Below are 13,944 nucleotides of genomic sequence, written 5' to 3'. Positions count from 1 at the left end.
CTGGAGAGAATACACCACTTCCTGGAGGACATACAGCAGCTGATAAGTACTGGAAGACTGGAGATTTGTAAAGAGAAGTAAATTACAAATCTATATAACTTTCTGACACCAGCTGATCTGAAAGAAAAGAAGATTTTCGCTGGAGTTCCCCTTTAAGGTCTGTCGCTTTCCTGTATGCATTAGTATGTGTCAGTACATTTCACTCTGACAGGAATGATCCTTAGATTTTATTGATAATCTGACAGGGTACGTGAGAACACACGGCCCCGGTAATGAGTCCGTTAGCTTCATCTCCAACCATGCATCATGGCTGCTTCCTTGTTTTTTGGTGAAAATTTTTGGTGTCAAATACGAAGGTCCTTGTCCGTTCATCGGGAGATGGAGGATATTGGAGGATGCAAGTTACTTGAACTTTTTTGATGCAAATTCTTTCCTTCCTTTTCCAAACCCGCGGACACTTTGTATCTTCCTCAGCTGTTCTTCTATCGTGGGGATGATCTCCACCTCTTCGGGGATATGAACGTACCTCACGTTGCGTCCGGTAATAAACAAGTCATCCAGCTTGGCCTCCTGGCCGTGGCGATCCGTGTAGGTCACTTTTTTCAGCCGTATATTCATAAAAGCATCTACATTCAATACGGTCCCGGTGGCGGAGCTCTCGTTCCGTAAGTCGACGGTGGTGACGCGTCCGTGTAAGCCCTGCAGGAGGAGGACCAGGCTGTTCTCGGCAATCGTCCTCTCCTTCACCGAGTGACTAACCTCCATGGCGGCACCTGCAAAATAACATCAACCTGTTAGTCCCCACGTAAGGCCGACAACAGCTGATCGCAACTTTAGAATTTATCGTTAACGGACGCACATTTTCCTGTGTAAACAGGGTTTGTTCGGCCGATAGCAAAGGAAAAAAAGACAGCAGGGATATGCATGTATCTGTGCTGTCAGTTTCTAGTTCAGTGTATACTTACCTAGGGCGCTGCTGTGTGATCTGGCATCCTGCTCTCCCGTCCCACCACTGTATCGTCAGGCCACACCCTCCTCCAGAATGATTGACAGACGGTGGAGGCGGGGCTTGAAGATACAGAGCAGGGTGCCGGATCACACAGCAGCGCACTAGGTAAGTATGCACTGCATGTTTAATCCGTAAACTGACAACACGGATATGCACATGGCCACACAAACAATACAAGGATTGTTTGTGCAGCCCAGACGCTCGATTAATTGTGCCATGTAAAAGACCCTCCGATCGTCCGCTTGCGTCCGTGTAAAAGAGCCCTAAGTGTCCCTCCCCCTGGATGACCTGTTTGATAGTAAACACTGAAAGCACCAACACTGACATATATAAACTTCTGACACGTTTGCCCTAAGGGCCCTTTTACACGCGACGATTATTGTGTAAAAAATCGTTATAACGGTCGAATTTAAACGATAATCGTTCCGTGTAATTGCAGGCAACAATCTGGAAACTGTTTGTATGTTGTTGATTTAGAACTAAACCTAAAATTATCGTTAATCGTTTGCTGTAATTCCGCATTCGTTAACTAATCGTTCAGTGTAATTGCACATTGTTCTGCTGGGATCAGATAGAGTAAACGATCATAGTAACGATCGCAATAACGACCATCGTTCTGTGTAATATGGTGAACGATTTCAGGTTAACGATAAACAATCTCGTTTGCGATCGTTAGTGATTAATCGCTAAAAATCGCTCCGCGTAATGGGACCCTAAGGGTCTTATAACACAGAGCGATTTTCAACGAATAACGACTAACGATCGAAAACAAGATTGTCTATCATTCACCATATTACACAGAACGATGGTCGTTATTGCGATCGTTACTATGATCATTTACTTCGTCTGATCCCAGCAAAGCAATGAACAACGTGCAATTACACTACAATGTGGAATTACAGTGGACGATTAACGATAATTTTAGGTTCAGATCTAAATCAACGATCAATGACATACGAACGATTTTTCGATTGTTGCCTGCAATAACACAAAATGATTATCGTTTTAAATTCAAACGATTTTTCACACGATAATCGCCCAGTGTAATAGGGCCCTGAGACCCTCTGCGATCATGCGCTTTATCTGAGTGAGGTGTATAGCAAAGGAGTCCACTTCCCTTCAGTATTTTGGTAAAACCAGGAGTGGAACCAACTGAATAGTGACCACAATACAGTGTGTGAACACGGCCTCAGGCTCCATAGACTATAATGGACTCCTGTAATCAGTCAGATAGGGAGGGCGGCCAGTAACACTCGTCCAGGCAGCAGGAGGAGGGAGCCGCTTCAATCACTCCCCTATAGCTTTACAGCAGCCATATACACAGGAATATCCACAGCATCGGATACAAGAGAGGACAACAGCATCAGAATGGAGCTGCGGAAGAGAGACGAATGCCGCCTCCAGCTCTCTCCAGTGGCTCCATAGTGTGAATGGAGCTGATGGCATTTCAGGGTCCCTGTTTATGAGATTGCTGGGGGGGCCCAGTAGTGGGAAAGTGGCGAAAGTGACCATTTAAAGGGGTACTCCTGCAAAAATCTTTTTGGAAAGTTATTTAGATTTGTTATTTACTTCTATTTAAAAATCTCCAGTCTTCCAGTACTTATCAGCTGCTGTATATCCTGCAGGAAGTGGTGTATATTTTTCATTCTGACCATGTCAGGAACTGTCCAGAGCAGGAGAGGTTTTCTATGGGGTTTTGCTACTGCTCTGGACAGTTCCTGACATGCACAGAGGTGGCAGCAGAGTGCACTGTGTCAGACTGGAAAGAATACACCACTTCCTGCAGGACATACAGCAGCTGATAAGTACTGGAAGACTGGAGATTTTTAAATAGAAGTAAATTACAAATCTATGTAAATTTCTGACACCAGTTGATTTGAAAGAAAAAGATTTTTTACTGTATAACCCCATTATAGGGGCACTCCATCATTTTTTTCACCAAATAAACTGGTATCGGGAAGTTATGTATATTTGTAAATTACTACTATTGAAAAATCTCCAGTCTCCCAGTACTTATCAGCTGCTGCACGTCCTGCAGGAAGTGGTGTATTCTTTCCAGTCTGACACAGCGCTCTCTGCTGCCACCTCTGTCCAGAGCAGGAGAGGTTTTCTATGGGGATTTGCTGCTGCTCTGGACAGTTCCTGACATAGACAGAGGTGGCAGCAGAGAGGACTGTGTCAGACTGGAGAGAATACACCACTTCCTGCAGGACATACAGCAGCTGATAAGTACTGGAGATTTTTAAATAGAAATAACAAATCTATATAACTTTCACCAGTTGATAAAAAAAAAAAACAACATATAGTATAATAAACATATAATATAACAAAAATCGGCAAAAAAACGGCCAGACATCCAGGAGAAGATATGAGGGGACGCTGTGACGGCTACAGAAAGGGACTGTATATCACTGTGTAGTTCTGGTGAGGAGCGCTCCCCGATATCTACCAGCCATACACGGCCGGCCTGTTACACAACGTCTCCTCTGTGAGTCCCTGCGGTCAGGACGGGAAGGCCAATGTGCTCCTTTCCTGCTGATGGATTCTATTTCGAGGGGTTTTCCTTTCTGAGAAGCTTCTCATGAGGTCACAGGAGGAAGTGGACGTTCACCATGATAACCTCATGATCACTTCTCCATGGGTCACGTCCACGTTCTATATACTGGACTGAGAGTGGATGTTTACATCTTTTCCTGCTTCCTTTTTTCTTACTTCTCTACTATCACTTACTGGCGGCGTGTACAGATCGGGACGTCCCCATATGGGAAGACTGGGAAACTCTTTAAAGTGATAGGGGGAGATTTATCAAACATGGTGTAAAGTGAGACTGGTTCAGTTGCCCCTAGCAACCAATCAGATTCCACCTTTCATTCCTCACAGATTCTTTGGAAAATGAAAGGTGGAATCTGATTGGTTGCTAGGGGCAACTGATCCAGTTTCACTTTACACCATGTTTGATAAATCTCCCCCATAGTGTGCCCCCCAGTTTTCCTGTGCGCTTTTATCATTGTTGTAGAGTGTCACTAAGGCGGGGCTTAGCAACAGTTCAGCCCCCCTATTTCCCTGCCCAGTCCACTGCTGTTAGCCACCTTCCCCACCCCATGATAAGGCTCAACCAATGCTAAGCCCCGCCTTAATGGCACTATACAACAACAATAAAATAACACAGGAAAACTGGGGTGACTATCACTTTAAAGGGAGGCTCCAGAAAAGAAGATGGTGTTCATTTCCACTGGTGTCAGATGGTTATATAGATTTGTAGTTTACTTCTATTTAAAAATCTCCAGTCTTCTAGTACTTATCAGCTGCTGTATGTCCTGCAGGAAGTGGTGTATTCTTTCCAGTCGGACACAGTGCTCTCTGCTGCCACCTCTGTCCATGTCAGGAACTGTCCAGAGCAGCAGCAAATCCCTATAGAAAACCTCTCCTGCTCTGGACAGTTCCTGACATGGTGGCAGCAGAGAGCGCTGTGTCAGACTGGAAAGAATACACCACTTCCTGCAGGACATACAGCAGCTGATAAGTACTAGAAGACTGGAGATTTTTAAACAGAAGTCAATTACAAGTCTACATAAACATCTGACACCAGTTGATTTGAAAGAAAAAGATTTTTGCTGGACAGACCCTTTAGGGAGTAAAAGTGTCAGACTCCCAGAATCCCGCCTGCCTCGGTATCACACAGCGTCTCTATGGGAGGGTTCACACGCGTCCACTTCTGTCGCTCTCAGAGCCCTCCCATAGAGACACACAGTGTGATACTGAGGCAGGTGGGATTGCACCAGCAGATTTGAAGCTGCAGATCTGCTGCGGATCCTGTATGTGTGAACGCTCCCCTAATAATCATAAAACTAGGGATCTAAGTTACAAGTTCAATTACTCAGGATTAAGATAGATAATGACCCAGCCCTGCCCCCTAGTGTCACACTGCAGGAAGGACAGGGTACAGGCAGATGTGAGTGCAGCCTCGCCCCTCTCCTCGCTCTGTATCTATATATCTCTGTATACAAGTGAGAGATGTATCTGAGTATCTGAGATGTATCTAGACATGTATCTGAGTGATCGCTCTGTATCTGAGTGACCGCTCTATAGCCATGTATCTGAGTGATCGCTCTGTATCTGAGAGACCGCCCCATAGACATGTATCTGAGAGACCGCCCCGTAGACATGTATCTGAGAGACCGCCCCGTAGACATGTATCTGAGAGACCGCCCCGTAGACATGTATCTGAGAGACCGCCCCGTAGACACGTATGTGAGTGACCGCTCTGTATCTGAGTGACCGCTCTGTATCCATGTATCTGAGTGACCGCTCTGTATCCATGTATCTGAGTGACCGCTCTGTATCCATGTATCTGAGTGACCGCTCTGTATCCATGTATCTGAGTGACCGCTCTGTATCCATGTATCTGAGTGACCGCTCTGTATCCATGTATCTGAGTGACCGCTCTGTATCCATGTATCTGAGTGACCGCTCTGTAGACACGTATGTGGGTGACCGCTCTGTATCTGAGTGATCGCTCTGTAGACATGTGACTGAGTGACCGCTCTGTGTCTGAGTGACCGCTCTGTAGACATGTATCTGAGTGGCCGCTCTGTAGACATGTATCTGAGTGGCCGCTCTGTAGACATGTATCTGAGTGGCCGCTCTGTAGACATGTATCTGAGTGGCCGCTCTGTAGACATGTATCTGAGTGGCCGCTCTGTAGACATGTATCTGAGTGGCCGCTCTGTAGACATGTATCTGAGTGGCCGCTCTGTAGACATGTATCTGAGTGGCCGCTCTGTAGACATGTATCTGGGTGGCCGCTCCGTAGACATGTATCTGGGTGGCCGCTCCGTAGACATGTATCTGAGTGGCCGCTCCGTAGACATGTATCTGAGTGGCCGCTCCGTAGACATGTATCTGAGTGGCCGCTCCGTAGACATGTATCTGAGTGGCCGCTCCGTAGACATGTATCTGAGTGGCCGCTCCGTAGACATGTATCTGAGTGGCCGCTCCGTAGACATGTATCTGGGTGGCCGCTCCGTAGACATGTATCTGGGTGGCCGCTCCGTAGACATGTATCTGGGTGGCCGCTCCGTAGACATGTATCTGGGTGGCCGCTCCGTAGACATGTATCTGGGTGGCCGCTCCGTAGACATGTATCTGGGTGGCCGCTCCGTAGACATGTATCTGGGTGGCCGCTCCGTAGACATGTATCTGGGTGGCCGCTCCGTAGACATGTATCTGGGTGGCCGCTCCGTAGACATGTATCTGAGTGGCCGCTCCGTAGACATGTATCTGAGTGGCCGCTCCGTAGACATGTATCTGAGTGGCCGCTCTGTAGACATGTATCTGAGTGGCCGCTCTGTAGACATGTATCTGAGTGGCCGCTCTGTAGACATGTATCTGAGTGGCCGCTCTGTAGACATGTATCTGAGTGGCCGCTCTGTAGACTATGGCAGTGCCCCTGGGCCCCATGGACCTGGCTGTGACCCGTCTCCCGGATATATGAGCAACTACTCGGTGCCTGCGCCCATATAACGCTGCTGACATCGCTTATTTCCACCATGTTTATGCGGCCAGGGACGGAATACAGTTCCACAGCTCCAGCTCCCCCTCGCATCCCTCTGCATGCGCCTCGCTCCCCCTGGCATCCCTCTGCATGCGCCCCGCTCCCCTTGGCATCCCTCTGCATGCACCCCGCTCCCCCTGCATCCACCCCGCTCTCCCTCACATCCCTCTGCATACACCCCGCTTCCCCTCGCATCCCTCTGCATGCGCCCCGCTCCCCCTGGCATCCCTCTGCATATGCCCCGCTCCCCCTCGCATCCCTCTGCATGCGCCTCGCTCCCCCTCGCATCCCTCTGCATGCACCCCGCTCCCCCTGGCATCCCTCTGCATTCGCCCGCTCCCTCTGCATGCACCCCGCTCCCCCTCGCATCCCTCTGCATGCGCCCCGCTCCCCCTCGCATCCCTCTGCATGCGCCCCGCTCCCCCTCGCATCCCTCTGCATGCGCCCCGCTCCCCCTCGCATCCCTCTGCATGCGCCCCGCTCCCCCTCGCATCCCTCTGCATGCGCCCCGCTCCCCCTGGCATCCCTCTGCATACGCCCCGCTCCCCCTGGCATCCCTCTGCATGCGCCCCGCTCCCCCTCGCATCCCTCTGCATGCGCCCCGCTCCCCCTCGCATCCCTCTGCATGCGCCCCGCTCCCCCTCGCATCCCTCTGCATGCGCCCCGCTCCCCCTCGCATCCCTCTGCATGCGCCCCGCTCCCCCTCGCATCCCTCTGCATGCGCCCCGCTCCCCCTCGCATCCCTCTGCATGCGCCCCGCTCCCCCTCGCATCCCTCTGCATGCTCCCCCTCGCATCCCTCTGCATGCGCCCCGCTCCCCCTCGCATCCCTCTGCATGCGCCCCGCTCCCCCTCGCATCCCTCTGCATGCGCCCCGCTCCCCCTCGCATCCCTCTGCATGCGCCCCGCTCCCCCTGGCATCCCTCTGCATGCGCCCCGCTCCCCCTGGCATCCCTCTGCATGCGCCCCGCTCCCCCTGGCATCCCTCTGCATGCGCCCCGCTCCCCCTGGCATCCCTCTGCATGCGCCCCGCTCCCCCTCGCATCCCTCTGCATGCGCCCGGCTCCCCCTGGCATCCCTCTGCATGCGCCCCGCTCCCCCTGGCATCCCTCTGCATGCGCCCCGCTCCCCCTCGCATCCCTCTGCATGCGCCCCGCTCCCCCTGGCATCCCTCTGCATGCGCCCCGCTCCCCCTGGCATCCCTCTGCATGCGCCCCGCTCCCCCTCGCATCCCTCTGCATGCGCCCCGCTCCCCCTGGCATCCCTCTGCATGCGCCCCGCTCCCCCGGCTCCGGTCACTCCCGCGCTTCTCAGTCACCTCAGTACCGGGATCCAAACACTGTATTTCCTCGTGGGCTACAGGAACTCTGGTGACGTCATATCCACGTGACCAGCCCCGTGTGTTTGTGGGCGGAGCTAGTATTGGTATGCTGAGTCCCGGGTTCTGTCTCCAGCAGCATCAACAGGAGGGGAGCCCGGGCCAGGGTGTAATGTTATATAATGCTCTGCAGGCCCTGGGTGTAATGTTATATAATGCTCTGCAGAGACTGGGTGTAATGTTATATAATGCTCTGCAGGGACTGGGTGTAATGTTATATAATGCTCTGCAGGGACTGGGTGTAATGTTATATAATGCTCTGCAGGGACTGGGTGTAATGTAATATAATGCTCTGCAGAGACTGGGTGCAATATATGTGATGCTCCGCAGGGACTGGGCGCAGTGTAGGCGATGCTCTGCAGGGACTGGGTGCAGTATATGTAATGCTCTGCAGGGACTGGGCCCAGTGTAGGTGATGCTCTGCAGAGACTGGGTGCAGTATATGTGATGCTCTGCAGGGACTGGGCGCAGTGTAGGTGATGCTCTGCAGAGACTGGGTGCAGTATATGTGATGCTCTGCAGGGACTGGGCGCAGTGTAGGCAATGCTCTGCAGGGACTGGGCCCAGTGTAGGTGATGCTCTGCAGGGACTGGGCCCAGTGTAGGTGATGCTCTGCAGGGACTGGGCCCAGTGTAGGTGATGCTCTGCAGAGACTGGGTGCAGTATATGTGATGCTCTGCAGGGACTGGACGCAGTGTAGGGTTATGCTCTGCAGGTACCGGGTGCAGTGTAGGTGATGCTCTGCAGGGACAGGGTGCAGTGTAGGTGATGCTCTGCATGGACTGGGTGCAGTTTAGGTGATGCTTTGCAGGGACTGGGCGCAGAGTAGGCGATGCTCTTCAGGGACTATGCAGTGCTCTGTAGGGACTATGTGATGCTCTGCAGGGACTGGGCGCAGTGTAGGTGATGCTCTGCAGGGACTGGGCGCAGAGTAGGCGATGCTCTTCAGGGACTATGCAATGCTCTGTAGGGACTATGTGATGCTCTGCAGGGACTGGGTAGGCGATGCTCTCCTTTTTCGGTATCACGATTAGAGATGAGAGAATTTATAGTAATAACGAACGCCTGTATAATCCGCCATCAGCCGGCTGTGCTCGGTGCTGCTCCTCCCGGGTGCTGGGAGAAGTTTCCAAGGACTGGATCCAGCTTTTCCGGACCCCGGGGAGGAGCGGCAGTCAGTTATGAGGCAGCAGCCGATGAGCAGATAATGAAGCACTTCATTTTATTACTGTAAATTCTCCCATCTCCAGATACCAGCAGCCTGCTGCCCCCCCACCCATCCGCAGGTTCGGGGATCCAGAAGGAGGAGAAGAGCAGATCCAGAAGAAGGTGAAGAGGAGATCCCAGAAGAAGAGGAGATCCAGGAGAAGGAGAAGAGGAGATCCAGGAGAAGGAGAAGATCCCAGAAGGAGGAGATCCCAGGAGAAGAAGAGAAGATCCAGAAGAAGATCCCAGAAGAAGAAGAAGAGGAGATCCCAGGAGAAGAGGAGATCCAGAAGAAGGAGAAGAGAAGATCCAGAAGAAGGTGAAGAGGAGATCCCAGAAGAAGAGGAGATCCAGGAGAAGGAGAAGAGGAGATCCAGAAGAAGGAGAAGATCCCAGAAGGAGGAGATCACAGGAGAAGATGAGATCCCAGGAGAAGGAGAAGATCCAGAAGAAGGAGAAAAGGAGATCCCAGGAGAAGGAAAAGAGGAGATCCCAGGAATATTAGTGGAGATTCCAGGTGCTGTGCGGGAGGAGACCGCTGCGGTGTCAGGATCAAATAGAAGCCAAGTTTACTGGGCTTTATACAGATACAGACAACACATTGACCCTAAGTAGCTACAGTCCTACCAGTCACAGGAGAGGTCCCAGAGGTTAGCAGAGCTCTGCTCAGGCAGCCATTACAAATAACAGAGCAGGGCCAGGTTTAGAGGGGTTCTCCGGGGGGGGGGGGGGGGGACTTTCAAATCAACTGGTCTCAGAAAATTATATACATTTGTAATTTACTTCTATTTAAAAATCTCCAGCCTTCCAGTACTTATCAGCTGCTGTTGATAAAGACCTCACGGTCGGAACGCGTGCAGCAGCGAACCACATGTGTGAATGAAACACCGTGAGTGCTGAGATTTCTTGTACAAGATTGTCTCACTTTTCCCTGGGAACCTCGACTACCGGTGAGCTGATCATTGGTTACTACTAGGATCTCTCTATAAGGATCTCTGCCTCGCCCGGTGTGCTGATCATTGGTTACTACTAGGATCTCTCTATAAGGATCTCTGCCTCGCCCGGTGTGCTGATCATTGGTTACTACTAGGATCTCTCTATAAGGATCTCTGCCTCGCCCGGTGTGCTGATCATTGGTTACTACTAGGATCTCTCTATAAGGATCTCTGCCTCGCCCGGTGTGCTGATCTTTGGTTACTACTAGGATCTCTCTATAAGGATCTCTGCCTCGCCCGGTGTGCTGATCATTGGTTACTACTAGGATCTCTCTATAAGGATCTCTGCCTCGCCCGGTGTGCTGATCATTGGTTACTACTAGGATCTCTGCCTCGCCCGGTGTGCTGATCATTGGTTACTACTAGGATCTCTCTATAAGGATCTCTGCCTCGCCCGGTGTGCTGATCTTTGGTTACTACTAGGATCTCTCTATAAGGATCTCTGCCTCGCCCGGTGTGCTGATCATTGGTTACTACTAGGATCTCTCTATAAGGATCTCTGCCTCGCCCGGTGTGCTGATCAGTGGTTACTACTAGGATCTCTCTATAAGGATCTCTGCCTCGCCCGGTGTGCTGATCATTGGTTACTACTAGGATCTCTCTATAAGGATCTCTGCCTCGCCCGGTGTGCTGATCATTGGTTACTACTAGGATCTCTCTATAAGGATCTCTGCCTCGCCCGGTGTGCTGATCATTGGTTACTACTAGGATCTCTCTATAAGGATCTCTGCCTCGCCCGGTGTGCTGATCATTGGTTACTACTAGGATCTCTCTATAAGGATCTCTGCCTCACCCGGTGTGCTGATCTTTGGTTACTACTAGGATCTCTCTATAAGGATCTCCGCCTCGCCTGGTGTGCTGATCTTTGGTTACTACAAGGATCTCTCTATAAAGATCTCTGCCTCGCCCGGTGAGCTGATCATTGGTTACTACTAGGATCTCTCTATAAGGATCTCCGCCTCGCCCGGTGTGCTGATCATTGGTCACTACTAGGATCTGTCTATAAGGATCTCTGCCTCGCCCGGTGTGCTGATCATTGGTTACTACTAGGATCTCTCTATAAGGATCTCTGCCTCGCCCGGTGTACTGATCATTGGTTACTACTAGGATCTCTATAAGGATCTCCGCCTCGCCCGGTGTGCTGATCATTGGTTACTACTAGGATCTCTATAAGGATCTCTGCCTCGCCTGGTGTGCTGATCTTTGGTTACTACTAGGATCTCTATAAGGATCTCCGCCTCGCCCGGTGTGCTGATCATTGGTTACTACTAGGATCTCTATAAGGATCTCCGCCTCGCCCGGTGTGCTGATCATTGGTTACTACTAGGATCTCTATAAGGATCTCCGCCTCGCCCGGTGTGCTGATCATTGGTTACTACTAGGATCTCTATAAGGATCTCTGCCTCGCCCGGTGTGCTGATCTTTGGTTACTACTAGGATCTCTCTATAAGGATCTCTGCCTCGCCATCCATTATTGTGCGTTGTGCCCACAGGCTATGGGTAGTGACGTGAGAAGAGAAATAAGATTTACATGTTTCTTGAGGGTGAATGTTACCAAGTCACCCCCCCCCCCCCATTCCTCATTATATGGCTGCCCTAGTGAGGCTGACCGATGGGCTCTGACTGCCGGATCCCTGACAATCTGCAGAAAGACATGAAGCATGTTTTCCTCCCGCAATCCACAACATACTGGGGTTAGAGTATAAGCAGCTTACAGCCAGGGACGTACAGGATCATCTCAGTACAGTGATGCCGAATAGGTCAGCTTGAAATTCCTCAGTGTGAACATACCCTTATACCATAGCCAATCCATAATATCACTGCTGTAATATACCAGAGAGACCACATTCAGCTCAGATTCAGGTTTTTATTGTGTTCAGAACCATAAGACGTCATAATTATTGGCCACACTATTATGGTCCATCCTAGTTTACCTGTCCCACTGTTCTAAAGTTAAAGAAAAACACGGCTGCTTTCTTCTGTCCTCAGGTTGGATGTGGTTTTGCAGCTCAGATCTATTGAAGGGAACGGAGCTGAATTGTAATACCGCACACAACCAAAGGAGAGTGGTGGCACTGTTTCTGCAAAAAAGTGCTTTTTCTTATCCTGCACACCCCTTTAATTCTAACCTTAAAGTGTCACTGTCGTTTACATTTTTTTTTATTTGCAGAAATCAACAGTACGGGCCATTTTAAGAAACTTTGTAATTGGGTTTATTAGCCGAAATATGCATTTTTATCATAAAAAAACAGTATAAAGCGCTCCCCCGTCTTCATTGTTATCTATGGAGAGGGGAGGGGTTGAGTAAGATGAGGCACCAAAACAGGACAACAAAGATTTAATTTACAGCTACATCACCGGGCTATCTTCTTTGAAGTCAGCACTAACCTCTGAATAGCACTTTCACACAGGTTCCGCTGTGCAATCCTTTGTTCTCTGCTCTCTGCTGCCGACTAATCTCCCTCTCCATAGGTTACACAGGGCCCGACTGATGTGAAAGAGTCGAGATTGCCTGATAATGAGCAGTGGATGAGAGAGAGGAGGGAGGGGGGGGACCTGGGGAAAGTCTTTTTGAATGCAGATAATAGCATATTTGCCTAATAAACCCAATTACAAAGTTTCTTAAAATCGCCTGGACTATTGATTTCTGCACAAAAAAAACAAAAAAAAACACGACAGTCAGTCTCTTTCAGAGGGTCTACACTGTGTCTGTAACTGGCTTTTGCGGGTCCCTACTAGGACCTGTCAGGTTGTTGTATTTTTTTTTTGCCGACTCCATCACAGCCCAATAACGCGTACGGATGTGTGTACAGGGCCATGTAATGGGTCCGTAGTGCGGTCCGCAATTAAAGAAAGAAGTACAATAGTGTAGATGAGGCCTTAGGCAGCATGCACATGTCCATGATATACAGTCCGGAATCTCACTATACCACGGACTGCACTCTTGACCTCTTATAGAACTCATCATGGCATCATGATTATGATCCCATGATACAAGTACGGACTTACCTTTCCCCGCGGGACTGGGGGTGGGGTGGAGAGGACTTCTCCTTCAAAGCCCCGTTCCCCTGTATCGGCACAGCCTTATCAATTCAGCATCGTAGAACATTAGCCATTTCAGAACTCCCAGCATCATAATAACTCATGATGCCGAGAGCTCCATTACAGGTCAAGAGTGCAGTCAAGGTCAAGGTATACAGTCGGCATGCAGACCATATATCGTGGATGTGCGCATCCCGCCCAGTCTGGCAGGGTGTCATCTTTATTAGAGGAGGGCTGCTAGTGTCATTTAACCCCTTAACCCCTTCCATTCTGTTACTCTCTGTCACTGTTTGTTTCCTTTCAGCTCACATTGCATCTTGTAGACTCCGTAAACAAACCGCCTTCCCTGCCCCCAATGTAATCTATAGTGCTCTAGCTGAAAACATATATATGGAGGTTAAAAAATTCCTTAAATAATATTAAATATAAATGTATGATACATAATAGGACTAACCTATGTGCTTAAAGGGGGGAGGGAATCATTTAAATCAACTGGTGTCAGCAAGTTATGTAGATTTGTAATTTACTTCTATTTAAAACTCTCCAGTCTTCCAGTACTTATGAGCTGCTGTATGTTCTGCAGGAAGTGTTGTATTCTTTCCAGTCTGGAGAGCAGAAGAAGTTTTCTATGGGGATTTGCTACTGCTCTGGACAGTTCCTGACATGCACAGAGGTGGCAGCAGAGAGCACTGTATCAGACTGGAAAGAATCCACCACTTCCTGCAGGACATACAGTAGCTGATAGGTACTGGAAGACTTGA

The 13,944-nt window shown here is 50.0% G+C and overlaps 1 protein-coding gene across 3 annotated transcripts; it reads right to left on the bottom strand.

The window, feature by feature from the left end:
* Positions 1-212: 212 nt before the first annotated feature.
* On the bottom strand, positions 213-7,961 carry LSM10 (LSM10, U7 small nuclear RNA associated). 3 transcript variants are annotated; one of them, XM_069972655.1, is made up of 2 exons: positions 7,881-7,961; positions 213-773 (listed from the first exon to the last, which is right to left on the bottom strand). In XM_069972655.1, the coding sequence occupies exon 2, from the start codon at positions 763-765 to the stop codon at positions 403-405; it is 363 nt and encodes a 120-aa protein (XP_069828756.1). In that variant the 5' UTR covers positions 766-773; positions 7,881-7,961; the 3' UTR covers positions 213-402. The 3 variants fall into 3 exon arrangements, with proteins under 3 accessions (XP_069828756.1, XP_069828757.1, XP_069828755.1); XM_069972656.1 differs by having other exon boundaries at positions 7,889-7,913; XM_069972654.1 differs by lacking the exon at positions 7,881-7,961 and adding an exon at positions 3,740-3,825.
* Between the last annotated feature and the right edge of the window lie 5,983 nt (positions 7,962-13,944).

The sequence above is a fragment of the Dendropsophus ebraccatus genome, chromosome 5, assembly GCF_027789765.1.
Source record: "Dendropsophus ebraccatus isolate aDenEbr1 chromosome 5, aDenEbr1.pat, whole genome shotgun sequence".
Taxonomy (NCBI): domain Eukaryota; kingdom Metazoa; phylum Chordata; class Amphibia; order Anura; family Hylidae; genus Dendropsophus; species Dendropsophus ebraccatus.
Note: the sequence above shows the minus strand (reverse complement) of the source record. Positions and strands in the feature narration are given on the sequence as shown.